This window comes from Xenopus laevis, chromosome 5S, assembly GCF_017654675.1.
Source record: "Xenopus laevis strain J_2021 chromosome 5S, Xenopus_laevis_v10.1, whole genome shotgun sequence".
Lineage (NCBI taxonomy): Eukaryota > Metazoa > Chordata > Amphibia > Anura > Pipidae > Xenopus > Xenopus laevis.
Window position 1 is genome coordinate 49,331,158 of NC_054380.1, and position 20,052 is coordinate 49,351,209.

The window sequence follows — 20,052 nt, forward strand, 5'->3', positions numbered from 1 at the left end:
TTAAAAAAAATGTGTATTGCTTCATTACAATGACTTTTTGTAAAATTGCAGCATGGGTTGTACATTGACACACCTTTTTTCCTGCCTCAATGTGAAGCTCAGTTAATATTCTGTTCCCAGGCCTCTATCATGGTTTGACTCAGATAATAAAACATTCTTTGATCAACTTTTCTAAGAGACATATACAGTAGCACTGTTCATATAACTATTGGGCCATGTGTAAATGTGCCCCAACCAAAGGGGCTGAACAATCAGACTGCCCAAATTCAGCCCATCGTGTCAGTGAATAAATGAGGTAAAGATCACACTTCCTGAACTGGACAAATTACCTTACAAATTACTGTCAGGATTTTTATGGTGTAGTTTTTATTTCTAAATTACACTGTTAACACTGCAAATAATTCACTCTATGATATAAAATGTAATTCCTGAACCAACAAGTGTATTTTTTTTTTTTAGTTGTAATATTGGTGTGTAGCAGCCGTCTCAGGTCATTTTGCCTGGTCATGTGCTTTCAGAAAGAGCCAGCACTTTAGAGTGGAACTGCTTTCTGGCAGGCTATTGTTTATCCTATTCAATGTACCTGAATGTGTCACAGAGGGAACTGGATTTTTGCTGTTCTTAGATCTGCCAGGGAGCTGTTATCTTGTGTTAGGGAACTGCTATCTGGTTACCTTCCCATTGCTCTTTTGTTAAGGTGGCCATACACGGGCCGATAAAAGCTGCTGACAGACTGTGTCGGCAGCTTATTGGCCCGTGTATGGGGGCCCCCGACGGGCTTCCCCGATCGAGATCTGGCCGAAAGTCGGCCAGATCTCGATCGGATGGGTTTAAAAATCCCGTCGGATCGCGGCCGCATCTGTTCATTGATGCGGTCCCGCGATCCGACCGCCCGTTTGAGAATGCTAGGATCCGATCGTTGGGCCCTAGGGCCCACGATTGGATCTGCCCGATATTGCCCACCTCAAGGTGGGCATATCGGAGGGAGATCCGCTCGTTTGGCGACATCGCCAAACGAGCGGATCTATCCATGTATGGGGACCTTTAGGCTGCTGGGGTTGAAAGGGAGGGGGTGATATCACTCCAACTTTCAGTACAGCAGTAAAGAGTGACTAAAGTTTATCAGAGCACAAGTCACATGACTGGGGGCAGCTGGGAAACTGACAATATGTCTAGCCCCATGTCAGATTTCAAAATTAAATATAAAAAAATCTGTTCTTTTGAGAAACGGATTTCCGTGCAGAAGTTTGGTGGACCAGCACTATTAACTGATGCTTTTTGTCCCATGACAGTATCCCGTTATGCATATGGAAAACATTCTAGAATTTCAACATTTTATTGCACCCTACTGTGAAATATTTTACAGTATCCCATACAGGAAAATTTTGCAGTAGTACTTCAAAAGTAACTCAAGTAGTTTCATGGATTGCAAACTTACTAACATGAATTTTACTTCAGGGCTCCACTTAAATCATCAGCCTCTTCATTTAGTGTTTTCAAGTCTGCTAACTCCAACAAATCATCAATAACCCATCAACGTCCTCTCTCACCTGGAAATGTTCGACCATTAAAAAGAGAAGAGGCGAAAAAGAAAGATGAGGGTAAAGAAACAGAGTCAACTGCTGAACAAATAAAGGCAAACAAACTAGATACAGTGGAACAAGAAAACAACAGTGAAAGAGAGGCTGGGTCTCCCATCTCAGCAGAAAGTTTGCAAGGTAGGGTTGAGTCCTATTTGCTTTAGTATCTTTGCTCTTGTTGTGAAAATCACTTTGTGAAAATGTCTGCTAATGGAGTGGGTATTTCAGTTTGGGGGTGTCTAGGAGCAGAAACAGTAAAAATGTGTCAAATGTGACTTCTATAGGTTCTGTACAGTATTCCTCATACTAACTTTCACAAATAAATGACTTGGAATTTAATTATAATTGTGATTTAAAGAAAGTAAACCTCTTTTTAATCTCTAAAATTACTCTAAAAAGTTCCCAGCATTACACACCTTTCTCCTCCTGCATTAGGTCTTAAATCCTTTCTAAATCACAAGCAGCTCAACTTCAGCTCATTTCAGCTACTTCCTGGTCTAGAGTGAAATTCTGCCCTCTTTTCTGAGCTCTCCTTCTCTCTTTTAGAATGGAAATCAGGTATTCACAGCAGGCGCTCGACTATTTAGCAATTTGGCTAATATTTGCTTTTTCGCTAATTATTGGCGAAGCAAAATGGGTAATATTCGTCCATCACTAGCAGGCAGCTCTTTGGCTATCTTCATCATCCAAGAAAGAAAGGAGAGCTCAGAAATAAAAGGTGGCAGAGTTTCATGCTATACTAGGAAGTGGCTACAATGAACTGCAATTAAGTTGCTTGCCATTTAGAAACAACATAAGAATGAATGCAGGGACAAAGGTATGTTAATCTGAGGGCTGTTTAAGTCTTCTTAGCAGATTTTGAAATAAAAGGCTTACTTATTCTTTAACAACATCAGACTGAGGGTCCAGGGTCCTGGAAGGACTGTGTGTGTGTGTGTTTTACTTGACCGGAAACTCCTTTTCTCAAAGAACACAACTGTGTTTGCAGAAAGCCTGGCACATTCTTTTTGCCTACCATTCCATTCAGTTATTTAGGTTGTAAGTTATGTTGTCTGTTTATGTTGTAAGTCTGTCCTCTCCAACTTCATAGCTTTTCATTGAAACTAAAATAAATACGGTGGTATTGTGTTCGCCAGTAGCAAAAATAATAAATAAATTAAAAAAACAAACAAATACTACTATTGTAGTATTGTAGAAGTGATACCTATATTGGTTAATAATAAAAATATATTGCAAGCTTTCAGGGCATCAACACTTGACAGGGCCAAAAGCAATGTATTTTTCTTATTAGCCAAATATGTATCACTTCTACAATACTTTTGTATTTGTTTGTTTTTTTATTTATCATTGAAACTAGTGAGAGTAGATGATGAAATACAGGGAGTCTCAATTTTTAGGGATCCACCAAAGATTAGAACTAGAACAATCATTCAAGTCTGCTTCCGCTAAATGAACCCACTGTTGGGGGTTAACTCAATTGGGCAGCTATTAAATAATTGAAATCTAAGCCCCCTTTCAATTTGCGATAGTTCATATATTTTTTTAGAGATACGGGGTTTAGCCCTGTTCCATTTATGTTCATTACATATTTTATACAAAGTCTGGAAAAAGTCTGGTTTGGGAATCAGTGGTAAAGCAGAGAGGTAATATAGGACTTCAGGCATAATTATTATCTTAATGAACTGAATTCTGCCTGTCGAAGATATACAGGGTCTTTCCAAGTTTTCAAAATACTGCATATTTGATGTAGTAAGTCTGAGTAATTGGCACTATAGAGGGATTGGTATGAGTTTGTTAAATTAACCCATAAATATGGCTGGGGCATTCTTCCCATTTAAAATCAAATTTCAAGTAGACGAGTTTAAGTTGTGAAATAAATATTTATTGCCCTCGATTTCGAGGAGTTAATAGTCATACCTCATAGCCTTCCAAAAGGCTATAAAAGGATTTTATATAAATTGGGCAGCATGGTTAATGGTCTAGTGAGAGAAAATGTTACGTCATAAGACTCAATGCCCAATCCCAATATTTTGGGATTCTGTCTAAGAGCACAAGCTAAAGGTTCACTAGTCACTACGAAAAGCAGCAGGGAGGGGTGGCTTTATAAATATTAGGTGGGAGTAAATAAAATTAATTTTTCAGTTTACAGTCCATTCATGCAAAGGCAAATTTTGGAGTGTATTTCACAAATTGGTTTGAAAATGTTTAAATTTTACTTCAATAATATGATAACTTGATAAAAATCTCATTAAATGCATTTTTTTAGCTTTAGGACAGTTATTTTTAATTCAATTTATCAATCACCAATAACAATGTTATATTTTAATTATAGTTTAATTTATTATGTTTAAACTTCATATGCATAAGTGCTTTTGTATGGCTTAAAATACTGTTATCAAGTATTCAATGTATTGAAAATAATAAATGTTTTTTTAAAAGCAACAAATATTCATGTCATCTAAATTAAGATTCTGCACTGTTACCAGCTACCCCCACACTGCAGCCCTCTCCCATATTTGTAAGGCCTTTTGCTGGAACCAACAACCCAGAAGAAGCAACCAGAATACTTGCTGAAAAGAGGAGACTTGCTCGAGTACAGAGGGAACGTGAGGAAGAAGAAAGGAGGAAAAAAGAAGAGCTAGAAAGGTAATATATAACCTGTAACCCTTTCCTGGCTCACTCTTGCAGAACAGGACCACACTCCAGTATATACACAGGGTGTCTACCTGCTGGCATTAAGGCAATTGTGGGAATTCTCTGCCCAGATTTAGATTTGAAGAACTGGGAGATTGAGACTGTACAGCACAGTGCCTCTGCCTAGTGGACACCAAGGAACACAATACAGTAACACAGTAATGAACTTTATTGGGAAAAAAATTAAAATGCAATGGACATTTGGGTCTGTCTGAAGTTTTTGCACATCCGATTCCTAAGAGTAATTTTACCCCAGGTAGTGCTACCAGCAATGTAGCAGACACATACATGAGACTTCACATTGGGCTACATAATGGTAGATCTGCCAATATTCTCCCCCTTAGTGGTTTACTTGCTTTCTGATAAACTGGACATCCGGATAAAATATATTACCTCCGTGGGCCATTCCTCTATTTTGGCTGCCAAACCTAGGCTCCGCTTAAGTCCAGCTACTTTCCCAGATGTACCCTGGGGCTCCAAACATGCTTAGGGCCCTTGTCACCTCCAGTTAGCCCTACTCATGCTACATGCGCTGGTGACAGGATTGTGTTCATCACTGGCCATCCTCAAATACAAAACTATATTTCCTTTCCACAGGCCAACCTGTTGGATCAGTACAGCTTGTGTATCAAATTGGGGGAGGAGGGGCATATTCTGGTAATTTCCCTCCATTTATTTCCAAAGTGATTGACTAGATTCAACTCACTAATTCCTGTGTAAAAGCTTTCCAAAGCAACAATCTAATTAAACAATAATAATAAATTGTTATCAAATCATCCCTTCCAACACACTCACACAGCTGCTGTAAACAATAGCTCCCAGTATTAAGAAATAACAAAGGCTTGTATTTATAGCTGATAACTTGTGTTTGAGTTTAAAGTGGTAAACTGGTATGAAGCATGCAGATGTATTTTGAATATGTTATATATACCATCATACTGAATATGTAACATTAAGCTAGTAAATGACTAGGTAACTCACATTTTCAGTCTTGTTTAGTTCAGTGGTGGGTGTTCTTGCTTGCCTTTAACAGAAAGGAAAAAGAGGAATTTGCTCTTAGGAAAGCTGAAGAAATGGCTCAGCTAGAGGAAGATTCATTGAAGTTGGAGGCTGAACGAAAAAGGAAAGAAGAAGAAGAAGAACTGCAAGTGAGAGAAAAGTTGCTGTGCCAACTAGCAGAGGAAAAAGTGCAAAAGGAGAGAGAAGAGTTTGAGCAACTCCAAAAGCAAGTGTGTATCAAGGTTTCACTATTTAACTGTTATTGTGGTTCAGAAAGAGAAAATAAATCTCAATTCATAAATAAACACATTTTTATTTTATATTGCTGAATGAAGAATAATAATTGCTAATATAAAAATGGTTAGATTAAAGAATACTACTTTCAAAGGGTTGTGGCATCTGAGATGTATTCTCCACCACCCTTTTTCACCAGCCCAAATGTGACTATAGAGCTTGGCAAATACTGGTGTCATCAGCTGTGACAAGTGGATTACATTAAAGTTTGCGGCTGGCTACATACGAATAACAACATATTAGCTGTGAAAAGCTGTCAAAGTAGACGGTGATGGTCAATGCTCAATTGACATCATATTTTGACTAATATCACTTATCATATATTGACAATGTATAATTAAACATATAACATATATTGTATATTTGATAGATAATTTTTATGCTTTGGGATGAAGGTTTGTTGTCATCCACATAAACAAAAATATACATTATCAACTCTATTTAATCAGCCTTTACAAATATATCTTCAAATATAAGAAAAAGTGGATTTATTGAGGCATACATAAAATACCCACAGCCCATAAAAGCTCTATTCAACAAAAAATTGTGTTTACCACTTAACACAACAGAGAGGTGTGGCTTAATGTATACAAATATCCAGTATATCTGGAAAATATCCAACCAGTAATGTTTAATATAGGTGTACCCACATACTAAAAGAAACACTTTGCAAAACCATCAGTAGAGTAATATGCAACCATAAGTTCCACTATGTAACTAAGTATTCCATTTCCAATAATCATTATAAACTATATATCAATATAATCTTTTGTCTGTGTAATAAAGTAAATTGCACTCATGAGGTAACCAATTTTGGATCCACTCTTATAGAAAGAAGAGGCAGAGCGTATTAGAATAGAACGTGAGAAACATTTTCAGAAGGAGGAGCAGGAACGTTCAGAAAGGAAGAAGGTAAATTGCGATTACATCAGAATTTTCTTCCTTTCATTCATTTTATTTTGTCTGTATTTTTTAAATAAGATAACTACATATAATATATGTATAATTATATACTATATAAATATTTTACCATGACAAATTTGTTTGATACAGACTTGTATAAGTTATATGGAGGAGCATTTTTGCTCAAATAGTTTGGATAGAGACATAGAATATTCTGAAGACTCCCTGTGTTCATATTGTATTTGAGAGAGCTTGGGTATCCCTATGGGGCTCTGTTCAAGGAAAATGCCAATTCCCATATTTTTTGATGGATTACCATCATTGAAAAAGCAAACAAGCTTGGTCTCATACAATATCCAGCCTACAAATTCTCAGATGTATTCAACTATCAAGATAGACTAGGCAGGACAACACAATATGGTCTGCCAACTAATGTTTTCCATTGTTGTATCATGCATGATTCCCATGAAAGCAAGTTAAGGGCAAATACCATAGGGGCCAGAAAGAGAGGTTGCCTATTCATATTATATTATGTACTGATTTTAGCTTTCTAAAAGTTAGTAATGCCCAGCACACATGAGGTTATGGGTATAAATAAAGGCATTGGTAATCAGTATATAAAAGTGAGAAACCTCTTTCCTAAAAGTGAGGTAACCTTAGGACACAATTAGATCAGGTGGGATGTCATCCTTTCTCATCCTTAAAAATTCGAGATTTATCAATGCTAGATTTCGCCAAATAAAAGTTGTTAAGCTCCTATAGAATAGGAGATGCACTGATCATATTGGACCGTTTTTAATCAATTCAGACCTTTAGAGGTTTTCTGATTTGTTTTGGTGCTAGGAATTGTCTGAAAAACTCAAATTGTATTTGTAAAAGTATTTGTGTTTTCTAGTGCAACATTCAGAGCTTTTTTCATTCATACTTTTTTATATTCGGATCTTTTATTAAATTCAATGACAATTGTGGTTTTAGCTTGTGAGTTTAGTCGTGGTTTCAAAAACTTCTAAACCACTAAATGCTGACTTTAAGAAGCCTCCAAATCTTGAACTGGAGCTTATAGTTTGGTTATTGGCCACAGAGGTAAGCAACATGGAATGAGTATACCTAAAGTAAACTGTTCATTGAGTTAGACTATCAGTCTTTATACGATTCATTCTGCAAAGTATAATTTTCAAAGTACACTATGTATTTAATGTAATTAAATGTATTTAACTCTTGAAGTTGTATAACGCCTGTAGTCAAAAAAGAAAAGTATGGTTATATGCTTTATATTTGAGAAGTTTTCTATACTTCCATCAGAATGAATCAGCACCAGATGCCTGTTAGTAAGAAGATGTGTAACAATAAGTTTGTAGAGGTGTGTAGTAAGAAGATGTGTAACAATAAGTTTGTAGAGGTGTGTACACTTGTAAACTAAAAAAAATTTAAATTAGAATAACTTCCAGTGCAGTACCAATCACACCATTCCTCATGGACAAAGTCACATACTACCTACTGTATATGGAAAAATACAAAGACAACAAGTTCATTCATCAAGTTCAGCCGCTCCGAATGAACCCTAATGCACATACACAGATTCATACCATCCTATCTATACAATGACATAAACTATATATACAAATATCTAGACTAATTGTAAATTTTAGTATCACCTTAGCCTATGATATTATGTATGTCCAAGAAATCATCCAAGCCACTCTAGGCATTAATATAATCTGCCATTACAAAATCACCCAGCAGTGCATTCCACAACCTCACTGTCCTCACCATAAAGAACCATCTACATTGCTTCAAATGAAAGTTCTGTCTAAAATGCAAGGTGAGGCCTCTGGTGCATTGATCCTTTTTATGGGAAAACAGATTTTCTGCAATCTATCTCTAATGCCCTCTAATGTACTTGTAAAGAGCAATCATGTCCCCTAGCAAGTGTCTTTTTCCAGAGAAAACAACCCCAACCTTGACAGTCTACCCTTGTAATTTAAAGTTGCAGGCATCTGCACTCTCTCCAGTTCATTAATATATTTCTTAAGGACTGGAGTCCAAACCTACACTCAAGGTGAGGCCTTACCAAGGACCTAGACAGTACTTTATTTGATTAATTAGCCACAGAATGACACTGCCTGGAATTAGGCAACTTGCTATCTACAAAAATCCCCAGATCCTTCTCAATTAATGAAACCCCTAACACACTGCCATTTAGTGTATAACTCACATTTATATTATTGTATATTATATATCAGAGTACATAACCTTGCAGTTATCAACATTAAACTTCATTTTTCATTTTTATGGTAACAACCTGTGTGGAACTTATAGTTTTGCAAAACTGAGTATCATAAGCAAGAATATAAACTGTACTTTCAAAGCTCCAGTTCATTAACAAAACAAGTTCAAAAACAAAGGACCAAGGACATACTCCTGTGGTACTCATCTTAAAACCCTGGACAATTAGAAAATGTTCGATTTACCACCACTCTTTGTAGCTATCCTTCAGTATGTTCCATGCCAATATTACTTAATTTAACTAGTAACCTTCTGTGGTATACAGCATTAGACTGGGTGTCTTTGGCATCCTGGGGCTGCCACCTAGTGGGCCCTCCACCCCAGCCATGAAGGCCACAGACATAAATCCCCCCCAAGCATACTCCCTAAGCCACACAGCTCCTTCCTCCCCAACGTCTACTTCCAAATTGCAGCACTAACATCCTTGCCCCTGCCCACTATCTCCGCAATCAGATCTACCCACAGACAGCAGCCAAGCAACAAGTCAGGTGTGGCAGGGCCCAGAAGGCTTGAAGCACACCATGTTTTCTTCCAGTGCCCCGATGGCCAAGTCCAATGCTAGCTGTACTGTATCAAATGCTTTAGCAAAGTCTGAGTATATTATGTTCACTACCATCATAAGGTCAAGGTTCCTGTTCACCTCCTCATAAAAGGCCATTAAACTAGTCTGGCAAGATCTGTTATGCATAAAACTATGCTGGCACAAACTCATAGTATTGTGCTTTGCAATGGAATCAAGTATGTTCTAGTGTCTTTTGAATTTCCTCGTGCATGAACCTTGCATCATTAGTTGTGTTACAAGAATTGGGACTATTAAAAAGGGAGTTCTCTTGAACCAGCAGACCCCCCCCCCCCCGATTAAGGGTCCCATCCCTTCCTCCTTCATTATTTTTTTACTATTTACATATTTAAAAAATTAATTTGGATTCCTTTTATTCTTGCTGCAATACCCTTTTCCATCTCAAATTTAGCTTGTCTGTCTTAATATGTTGCAGAGATGCCCTTATACTGGCAAAGTTTGCATGTTTAAATTTTAGTGTCTCTTCAACATAATTTATTTTTTACTATCATTATTTTTTACTATCATTTTTATTTGTTTTTTTTTTAATTACATTTCCCATAACAAAAAAAATTCACAATATCTATAACAAATAAATTGGAATATAAACAAACAAAAAAAAAATCATAGAGTAGCGCTGTCTTAAATTAAAGAAAAGCCAGCTTCTAATATCACTATGTTTTTAAATAGTTGTTCCAAAGCTGATTGGCTTCTTGAATATATTTTTTCTTTGGAATTGCCAATTCATATTCTAAATTACTGCTAACTTCTATTACCTCTATCTATGAGAGCGTTGCTCCGTTAAATAATAGCACCAGTATGGTTGTAACAGATACAGAAAAGGGAAATGTGTTAAATGTTTTTTTGCTTTTTCAAAAATGGAAAAGATTACTAGTAACGTATGCATCCCATATATAATGATTCCCCATGACAGTATCCCTTTAAGTGAAAAGGTGACCTTTAAATGAAAAAACAACCCCTTTTATTAAAGAAAGAGATTTCATTTTAAGATACAATTTTTTTTGATCTCTGAAGTTGTGGAATTTTACCCCATAGCAGTTGTACAGACAGATACATTAGATAGTTTCAAAAAAGGGATAGAGAGGGAAGTAAATGTTTCTGATGGGAATGTTTCTATTTATCTTCCATATTGGCTTTAACGCTTTTAATTTTTCAGATAGTCTCAGATAGTTTATATCTTATTAAAGGTGAATTTTAAGTTCAACGGCTCGTGATTGAAGGATCAAGCTACAATGTTGGACTACTTATAAACTGTGTCATTTTATTCTGTATTGCTGTCCTCCTTCCAGAGACTTGAAGAGATAATGAGAAGAACAAGAAAAAGTGAAGGAGGTGATAAGGTATTTTTTTTTTTTTGCTTGGTTTTTGAACAAATCTTGTGTCAGATTTGTGGTAAAATCTTTTGTTGTCTGCTTGCAGCAATCAAATGTCGAGAGAAACGTAGAAATCCCTAAACCAAGTGAAAATGCAGGTATTGTGTCACTTTTTATATTATCAACCATTGCTAGTCACGTAACAAACATTTTAAGTCATGGCACATTATATAGATCATTGTAAATGTTCTGCAATGTTTATTACCATTTACAATAGTTTACACAATTTTAAATCATTTGCAGTTATATACAAATTATCACTGATATGTTTATATGTACTAGTGCCTTGCAAAAGTATTCACTACCGTGACCAATTCTTTCAGTTTTTTGGAATTAGTATGAACGAGCTTATAAAAGAAGTACCGTATATACTCGAGTATAAGCCGATCCGAGTATAAGCCGAGGTGCCTAACTTAACCTACGAAAACTGGGAAAACTTATTGACTCGAGTATAAGCCTAGACACAACTACAGCCCTGTCTCCCAGCAGTGCACATTGCGCCAAAGCGACCCCCCCCCAGTGATCAACCGGACTTCTTTGCAAAGTTGATGGTGACAGAGAATTGCCAAACCGATTACTGTGTACATTGTCCCACTGTCCCACTACCATGTGCAAAGGGCGCTGTGTGATATTGCAGTCACTGTTAAGCTTTCATATAACCAACAGAGGGCGCTGTGTGATATTGCAGTCACTGTTATTCTTTCATATAACCAACAGAGGGCCCTGTGCGATATTGCAGTCCCTGTTAACCTTTCATATAACCAACAGAGGGCGCTGTGTGATATTGCAGTCACTGTTAATCTTTCATATAACCAACAGAGGGCGCTGTGTGATATTGCAGTCACTGTTATTCTTTGATATAACCAACAGAGGGAGCTGTGTGATATTGCAGTCACTGTTAATCTTTCATATAACCAACAGAGGGCACTGTGTGTTATTGCAGTCACTGGTAATCTTTCATATAACCATCAGAGGGCGCTGTGTAATATTGCAGTCACTGTTATTCTTTGATATAACCAACAGAGGGAGCTGTGTGATATTGCAGTCACTGTTAATCTTTCATATAACCAAAAGCGGGCGCTGTGTGATATTGCAGTCACTGTTAATCTTTCATATAACCAACAGAGGGCGCTGTGTGATATTGCAGTCACTGTTAATGTTTCATATAACCAACAGAGGGTGCTGTGTGATAATGCAGTCTCTCCCCAAGCGTCATCTGTTGGTATAGGAATGATTAGCAGTGACTGCAATCTCAGCTAGTGCCCGTTGACTCGAGTATAAGACGAGGTTCAGACTTTTTCAGCACATTTTGGATGCTGAAAAACTCGGCTTATACTCGAGTATATACGGTAGGTTAGAAAAGCTGCACATTATGTTTTAGGGTTCTGGTGACCTTTAAGTCCAAAACAAATTTGAGTCCCAAAGTCAATTGTGTTCACAATCCTTATCCGGCTCGCATTGTATCCCCTCAAGCCCGAAAGTATCTAGAAAAAAAGATCCAGCACCATAGGCACAGGACCAACAAACAAAATATAGGGCAATATTGTTTCAAATAACACCACTTTGTGCTCAAAAGTAGGGCTTAGCTATATCACCGCTAAATGTGAACCCTTGTAAGTCTTGCCATCACCTTGATTATAATAGATGGAGAAAAGCTTTTAAACTCTCCTTAACAGGTTTCAAGGTGGGTACTCACAAACATAAAGTAATTTCATGGCATATAGAGGGACTTTCCAACATCTATTTCACTCTCCTCCTTGTGCAGCTGTTAAAAGATATGCGGCAGCGAATAGTATAAAACCTTTTTATTTTAAAAAATAATTTAAAATGCACTCACATGGCATCTCATATAAAATGCATAACTATGCTCTGTCCTGGTTAGGAACCATCCCCTTATGGAGAGTCCGCACAGTCTCTGGTAGCGTATAAAACCAGTCTGCAACAGTTTCCTCATGTCCTCCCCACTTTGAATTATAACGTCACAACTTCAACACTAAAGCAGCTGCTGCAATGGCGAGCGTCTCAGCTATCCCACCCCATCACGTCAGCATACAGGACGTGCTGTATGCTGACGTGATGCGGTGGAAAAGCTGAGACTCTCGTGGAATTGGATTCTGTTGTGTCATATTCATATCTAACACTAGGTAGAGCATTGGAACATTTTTATCAATGTATGTGTCAGTTTGCTGTTATGTTGTTACCTTCCCATTGTCCTGTTGATAGACTTCAAAATTTAAAAATCTTTTAAAAAATTCAGTAGGATTCTGCTGGAGCAGCAATATTAACTGATGCTTTTTGAGAAAAAAAAACTTGTTTTCCTGTGACAGAATCCCTTTGAAGTTCTGAATCAATACTTCTACAGAGATTCTGAAACTAAAGTTTGGGGCACTAAGTTCAGTATATATGGCATTTCTACCCATGTTTGTTTAGAACTGAAGAAAAGCTTTTGCAGGATATACCTGTATTTTTGCACCATCCATTATTTCTTCTCTGAACCATCTTCTTTTGAGAGTGTGATATGGTTAAAGGTTTTGTATGGTAAAATCTAATACTTCCTATGACTTAAAAACACTTTTCCTGCAAGTATTGTAGCATTATGCTGTGTGGCTATTTTTCATGAGCAGGGACTGGGATTCTTGTTAAAAGGAATGATTGAATGTTGCAAGTACATGAAAATACTGGAAGTGAACAGGAGTCGGTCTACTAAAAACAGAAGCATGGGAAAAAATTAATATTTCAGGAGCACAGTTATCACAAACACAAAAGCTCAGAAGAAAGTTTATTGTCTTAAAATGCCCATTTTTAATCCATTTAAGAATCTGAAGCACTATTACAAAGAAAGGTACATGAACGCCTTCAAACTAGTCTACAAAAACCTGGAGCAGATTCCAGAATTGAGGAACTAAATAGTGTACAAAGCTGGTGCATACCCAAAACAGGTGGATCTACAAAACTATTGATATTAAATACTTCTGCAATAGTAATATTTCAGTATTTTTTTTTATTTTTCTTAATTTTGTTCATAAAACAATGTAACGCTAAAATTACATGAGTTTTGGTGCTTCAGCATATAAATTCAATATTTCAGTATAGCAAGTCATATTAGGGCATTTTTTAAGGTTCTATTTTTTTTTCAAGACACTGTATTTGCATGCTGTGAATATCTGTTACAACTATGGATGACGGGTAAGGATCGAATACAGTTGAGTAGTGCCTTCTTTGCATATACCCTATTTGTATGACTATGAAGATTTTCATTTATCCAGGTCATGTTATATCTAGTATAAGTAATTCTAAAACGACTGGACTTGCTTATCATTGAAGATGTTTCACTACTCATCTGAGCAGCTTCTTCAGTTCAACTGACTAGTGTGAGAAATCCTCGGCATATAAACTCTTCCACTGATCTAATCACAATGGCACATTGTAACTCTTCAGAGAGATGACATCTGAAACTCACAGAACTGTAATTCTGTGGGATTACTGTGATAGGATTACCAAGGTATCATGCAACTCCTAGAACAGGTGTTACTTGTGAGAGTTGCATGAATGGATGAGTGAAGTGTTCTGAAATCGCCAGGGTACAGATGTTAGAACAGCATTGTATGTAGCAGACAAGTGGTGTCTAAGGCCATCACCTCTTTTCAGGGATGGTTTCTCCACCTTGACATGAATCGCCTCTTTCAAACCATCTGTCTTCTTTATCCACACTACTCAGTGATAGCAATACATATGAACACTTAAGGATTAGTGGAAGAGTTTATATGCCGAGGACTTCTCACACCAGTTGAACTGAAGAAGCTGCTCGGTTGAGCAGTGAAACCTCTTCAATAATCACTCGGCAAGTCCAGTTGTTTTAGAATTACTTATACTATATATATATTTGTATGTATACTTAAAGGCATTCTGTCACCTGTATACCATTTTATTTATATTTTTACACATGCTGTAATAGTGTTATTTTATCATGCAGAGAATGCTTCTGTACTCTAAAGTAGTTTAAGACGTGATTTTTAAAACTGATTATTAGATTTATTTTCTCAACACACATTTCTGTTGAATCCCCTTGTGCTTATGGGTACAACTTGTTCTTTAGTCTCTATGCGTAAACATTTTTAGTGGTCAGATGAAATAATAGAGGATCTTTCTTACAAGTCCCATGTGCCAATACAGGTATGGGACCTGTTATCCAGAATGCTTGGGACCTGGGGTTTTCCGTATAACGGATCTTTCAATAATTTGGATCTTCATACTTTAAGTCTACTGAAAAATCATGGAAATACTAAATTAGCCAAATAGGCTGGATTTGATTCCATTAAGGATTAATTATATCTTAGTTGGGATCAAGTACAAGGTACTGTTTTATTATTACAGAGAAAAAGGAAATCATTTTTTAAAAATTGGATCATATGGATAAAATTAAGTCTATGGGAGACGGACTTTATGTAATTTGGAGCTTTCTGGATAACTGGTTTACAGATAACGGATCCCATACCTGTATAAACATTTTGGTATCAGAGATTTCTTTAATGAAATAGCTGTTTTTATAAAATAAATGTGCACCAGTACCAGTTCAGTGGTGTTTTCTGATACAGTCAGGAGACAACACAGTCCCTTCTCATTCTCACTCTTCGCTGGGGACTATAACTCATGCTGTGCAAATGATCTACAAAGCTCTGGATTTCAGCCCATAAATGCTTGTGTGCACCAGATCGTATACAGTAAATAATGTATGCATTTTTACACACATGTTCTTATAATTGAAATGTTGACATGAATTGCCTATTAAATAAATTATTGCATTTCTTTGTAGCCATTAATCCAGTGCCCTTACAGGAGCATGAATGTGAACACCTTCAAAACTCCACAAAAAACTCTGTCAATGGAAAGTCTCTAGTTACCTCTGAAAGGATAATTATATTACCTGCTGACAGGTGAGGAGGCCAGTGAAAATGGAAATAAATAGTAGTCAATTGAAACTGGTGTATAGTTTACTTTTATTGAGACATTATGTAGAAGTGTGTAATATGTATCTTACAAAACAGTAAGTACATGTGAGGGAGCCTTCAACATTTTGTGTACAGCTCTGTGTATAATAAGTATTGCTATACAATAATATAAAATCATAATTTTTGACCTGTCCTGCTCAGTTGGGGACTTATATAAAAACCTTTCAGAATGTTTTAGCCACTTTTTTCCTTTTGTGTGGCTTTAGCGTGTAGGATCTGTGAAGGCCTATTTATTAGAGGTCGAATTTTAGTGGTGTTAGAGGTTTTTGATACCACAGTTAATCTCTCTTAAAAACCACAATAAATTGCTCTAAAACCACAAATGCCAAGAATGTTAGTAAGGGTTCTGAATATAAAAAGTATGAAAAATTTCTAAAGATGCGCTAAAAAAATGTAAAAACAAAACTCTAAAAATGTAAGTTATTCTCCTATCTTTTGTTTTGTTTATCTTTGCTTTCCCTTGCAATATCTATTTTTTAAAATGTATGGTGTTCTCTTCTTTAGATCTATTTTCCTCTTGCTTTATTTCTCTCCCTTTCTTTACTGGTATCTGTCGTGTACCCCCCCCCCCCCAATTTCCTTGGAATTTTTCTTCTCCTTGTCACTTCCATGCTCTCCTGTTCTCATTTCTTCCCCTTTTCAGTACTCATATTGATTCCAAAAGGGATGAAAGGAATTCAAATAGCAAAAGCAAAGAAATAAAGTAACTGGGTGCTGGCCCTCAAGCACACACCTGGGAACTTTTAAATATTGATTAATGCTGGCACATAGAGATTGAAAAGGAACACAGATTTCAGGGACTTCAGCTTTGTCCCTTCAAAAAGTCCTGGCACTAAGGTATTTTCAGGCTGGAGGAAAGTTTACATTTCCTTCTTCAGCCTAGCCAATCACTGGGACTTAGAACTTGAGAGAGAAAAACTATATTGGAAGCAGCAGATATGACTGAAATCACCAGCCATGTTGTAGATTATTTGAGATGCCCACTTGCAATGCAGGCACAGTCAGAATAAACTGTTATTAAACTATTTTCTTTTCTTTCTTTGCTTTTTTTTCGTTGCTTTTTTTTTTTTTTTTTTAAATGTTGCCTCTTTATTATTTTTAGTTAGGCAGGTTTGGGGAAGCTTAGCCTTCCCTAGCCTTTATGAAAATTTGCCCATGGCCCTTTACCAGGTCACCCATTGTACTGCTATTTATGTGGCACACAATAAGCTGAAGGAATGCTTTTGTAGGACATAATGATTTTTCCTCTAAATGTCCTACATTTTCTCAATAGACAAGATAGAATGCAGTACATTGTTATGCATATTGTATTACTGTTGTTGAATGTCATTTTCTCTCTTGAATCTTTTAAGTACTGAGAAACAACCAAATGAAAATGGCCTAAATACCCAGAACAACAACTTTGAGGAGGTCATAAACTTGCCAGATAGCATTAAACCAGTGAAATGTAATTCTCTGGGTAGTGGAGAAAACAATATCCAACAAAATCCTTTGAAACCAATTTTAGCTTTTGAAGAAGAGGGGACTCTTGTTTCAGCAGGTAAGTGTGTGTATGACAGTTTTTATAAACTTACATTTTGTCCTTATTTTAAGTAAATAGTTTCACTGTTACTATTATTTGGCAAAAGGAAAAACTGCAGCAGAATGCAATCCTGTAATTTATTACTGAGATGCTCATTCAAGTTTTCCTTCATCTGGAGATCTGGAGCAGTGCTGACCAACTTCTCTGGTAACGAGGGCTGGATTTTTTCTGGCCTACTTGGTGAAGGGCTGAAAATGGAAGCCAGTGTTTACAACACCCCCTTTTTAAACCACACCCTCTTTAAACTGCACCCATTTTATCACAAATCATCCCATTCCCACATAATGGTGATAGCACACCAAAATAAACCAAATGGTTTCTGCCCACTGCAGTGATATCACTCATATGTGATATTCCACCTCCCCTGTGGATAGCACAGAAACCCTCAGCACATGATTAAACACCTTTGGAGTATGACACCCACAGGTAGATCAGGGTAGGGGACAGGGAAATCTATCAGGACCACAAGATGAACAGTATATACAGCCAGTGCTGCTCCTACAGTTTGTCTAAAGGTGGCTCTCTCCTCGTTATGCCCACCTTGAGGTGAGCGATATCGGGCTGATCCGATCATGGGCCATAGGGCCCAACGATTGGATCCTAATGGGCGGTCGGATCATGGGACTGCATCAATGAACAGATGCAGTCCATGATCCGCATGGATTTTTACCCCTGCCCGATCGACACCTGGCTGCCTCTCAGGCAGATATTGGTTGGGGAATCCCCACACACGGGCCAATAAACTGCCGACTGGGTCTGTCGGCAGCTTTTATCAGTCTGTGTATGGCCACCTTAAGACGTGAACACTGTGAGCACTGACAGCATGAGGTGTGAATAATCCAGGATTTTACAGGTGTGAACAACAACTAGTGTGAACAACAACTAGTGTGAACAACGCAAGGCTTTTACAACCTGAATCTGAGTTGTGAACCATGCAGGAGCCAGTTAGCCTCAGTTCTGATACCTTTTGAATTTTAACCAAAGGTAAGCAATCAAAGCAGCCCAACTTCAATGGAGGCCACATAAGGGGCCCATGGTGCACCAGTTGGCAGCACTGATCTGAAGCTAGAATCTTAGTTTACACACATACATATGTATATCTCTCCTGCATTATGCTTTCTACTCAAGGCATGTTTTGTTTGTTTCTTTTTTCTTTCTGTAGAGATGTGAAGAACCCAAAGAGAAGTTTACTATGTATGAAGACCCAGGGATTATTTCAAAACTGTGAAGGAATGGTTGTTTATATTGTCAGTTGTTGCAAGCAGGGTATATAAACAAACCTTATTTAGCGGTGGTGCAGAAGACATTTTGGCTAATGGAGCTGTTGCTGTAGCAACCATCAATGCAGAACACTGATTTATTTTTAGTATGTAACTATCTACTGTCAAACATTACATTACATTTCTTTCCTGAAAAATGCTGCTTCATGAAGTTTATGGAGTTTGTAACGGTAAAGGGGTAAAAAAAAAAAAACAGTGCTATCTGGGGGTGTTGTTTGGGTACTGTCAGGTTTTCAAATAGTTTCATGTGCATATAAATAATCTTTTATACTGTAACTTTAATACTTGAAAATATATACTTAGTGCCCAACAAGTACAGCTTCTGAAGTCTTCTATGAAACCATTTAGTTAAAATATTTTATGTAAAGAACTTATAAGAGGATATAAATTGTATACCAGGTTCTCCTTCTGAAGCAATTATTACATAAACCTCATAATCATAAATGTGTTTTTTTAAATTAAAGGAAAATCCTAGATTTATAATATAAAGGCATTTTTATTTATAAATAATTGCATTGTAACCAAACAGTCCTGTATTTAATTATAATGCAGACCTTACTTTTAACTGATATATATATATATATATATATATATATTTATATTTATATACATATATATATATTTATATATATATGTGTGTGTGTGTGTGTGTGTGTGTGTGTGTGCGTGTATGTATATGTGTGTGTGTGTGTGTGTGTGTGTGTGTGTGTGTGTGTGTGTGTGTGTGTGTGTGTGTGTGTGTGTGTGTGTGTGTGTGTGTATATATGTATGTAAAAAATGCTATAGTATTTTTCGTTTCTTCCCAATAAAATCAACTTTACCTTTTACAATTTTTTATGAAATAATTAATAATGAAAAGTACTGTATATCATAGAATAACAATAACAACCACTTTTTTCGTTAAAGTATTCTTCTAATTTATATTCTTTGTCATTTCGAAGGCGTGTATATTTTTGTTCTTAAACTGTGACCTGCACTTTCCTGTACATGTATGGGACCTGTTATCTAGAATGTTTGGGACCTGGGGTTTTCCAGGACTCTCCATGGATCTCTCCGTATTTTGGATCTTCATACCTTAAGACTACTAGAAAATCATGTAGCTATTACATAAATGCAATAAGCTGGTTTTGCTTCCAATATGGATTAATTATATCTTAGTTTGGATCAAGTACAAGGTACTGTTTTATTATTACAGAGAAAAAGGAAATCATCTTAAAAATTGTGGATTATTTAATCAGACTGTAGTCTATGGTTTCCGGATAATGGATCCCATACCTGTACATACATTTAAAAGATAATGGTTATGTGCACTTGGAACCAAGATAATGGTTATTTTCAGTTTGAAATACAGGCAATGGAAACAGATTATGAAATTACACATTGAGGCTATTCTAGTGTGAACCCTAGTGGGCTACTTACAGAATCTGTTTCTTACTATGGCCCATGCTTTAACAAACTTAAAATAAAAATGC

General features: G+C 36.6%; 1 protein-coding gene across 7 annotated transcripts in view; it reads left to right on the forward strand.

Moving 5' to 3' along the window:
• The window catches only part of map7.S (microtubule associated protein 7 S homeolog), a 73,754-nt gene extending 54,642 nt beyond the window's left edge, over positions 1-19,112 (forward strand). For 6 of the 7 annotated variants that reach the window (XM_041564519.1, XM_041564522.1, XM_018265315.2 and 3 more), the window contains 9 exons: positions 1,459-1,718; positions 4,049-4,226; positions 5,308-5,503; positions 6,399-6,479; positions 10,626-10,676; positions 10,756-10,807; positions 15,523-15,643; positions 17,071-17,258; positions 18,463-19,112. In XM_041564519.1, coding sequence (XP_041420453.1) covers positions 1,459-1,718; positions 4,049-4,226; positions 5,308-5,503; positions 6,399-6,479; positions 10,626-10,676; positions 10,756-10,807; positions 15,523-15,643; positions 17,071-17,258; positions 18,463-18,470 — 1,135 coding nt within the window. In that variant the 3' untranslated portion in view covers positions 18,471-19,112. The remainder of the gene's footprint in view (positions 1-1,458; positions 1,719-4,048; positions 4,227-5,307; positions 5,504-6,398; positions 6,480-10,625; positions 10,677-10,755; positions 10,808-15,522; positions 15,644-17,070; positions 17,259-18,462) is intronic. The other variant, XM_041564518.1, reaches the window with a different exon arrangement.
• The last annotated feature ends 940 nt before the right edge of the window (positions 19,113-20,052 follow it).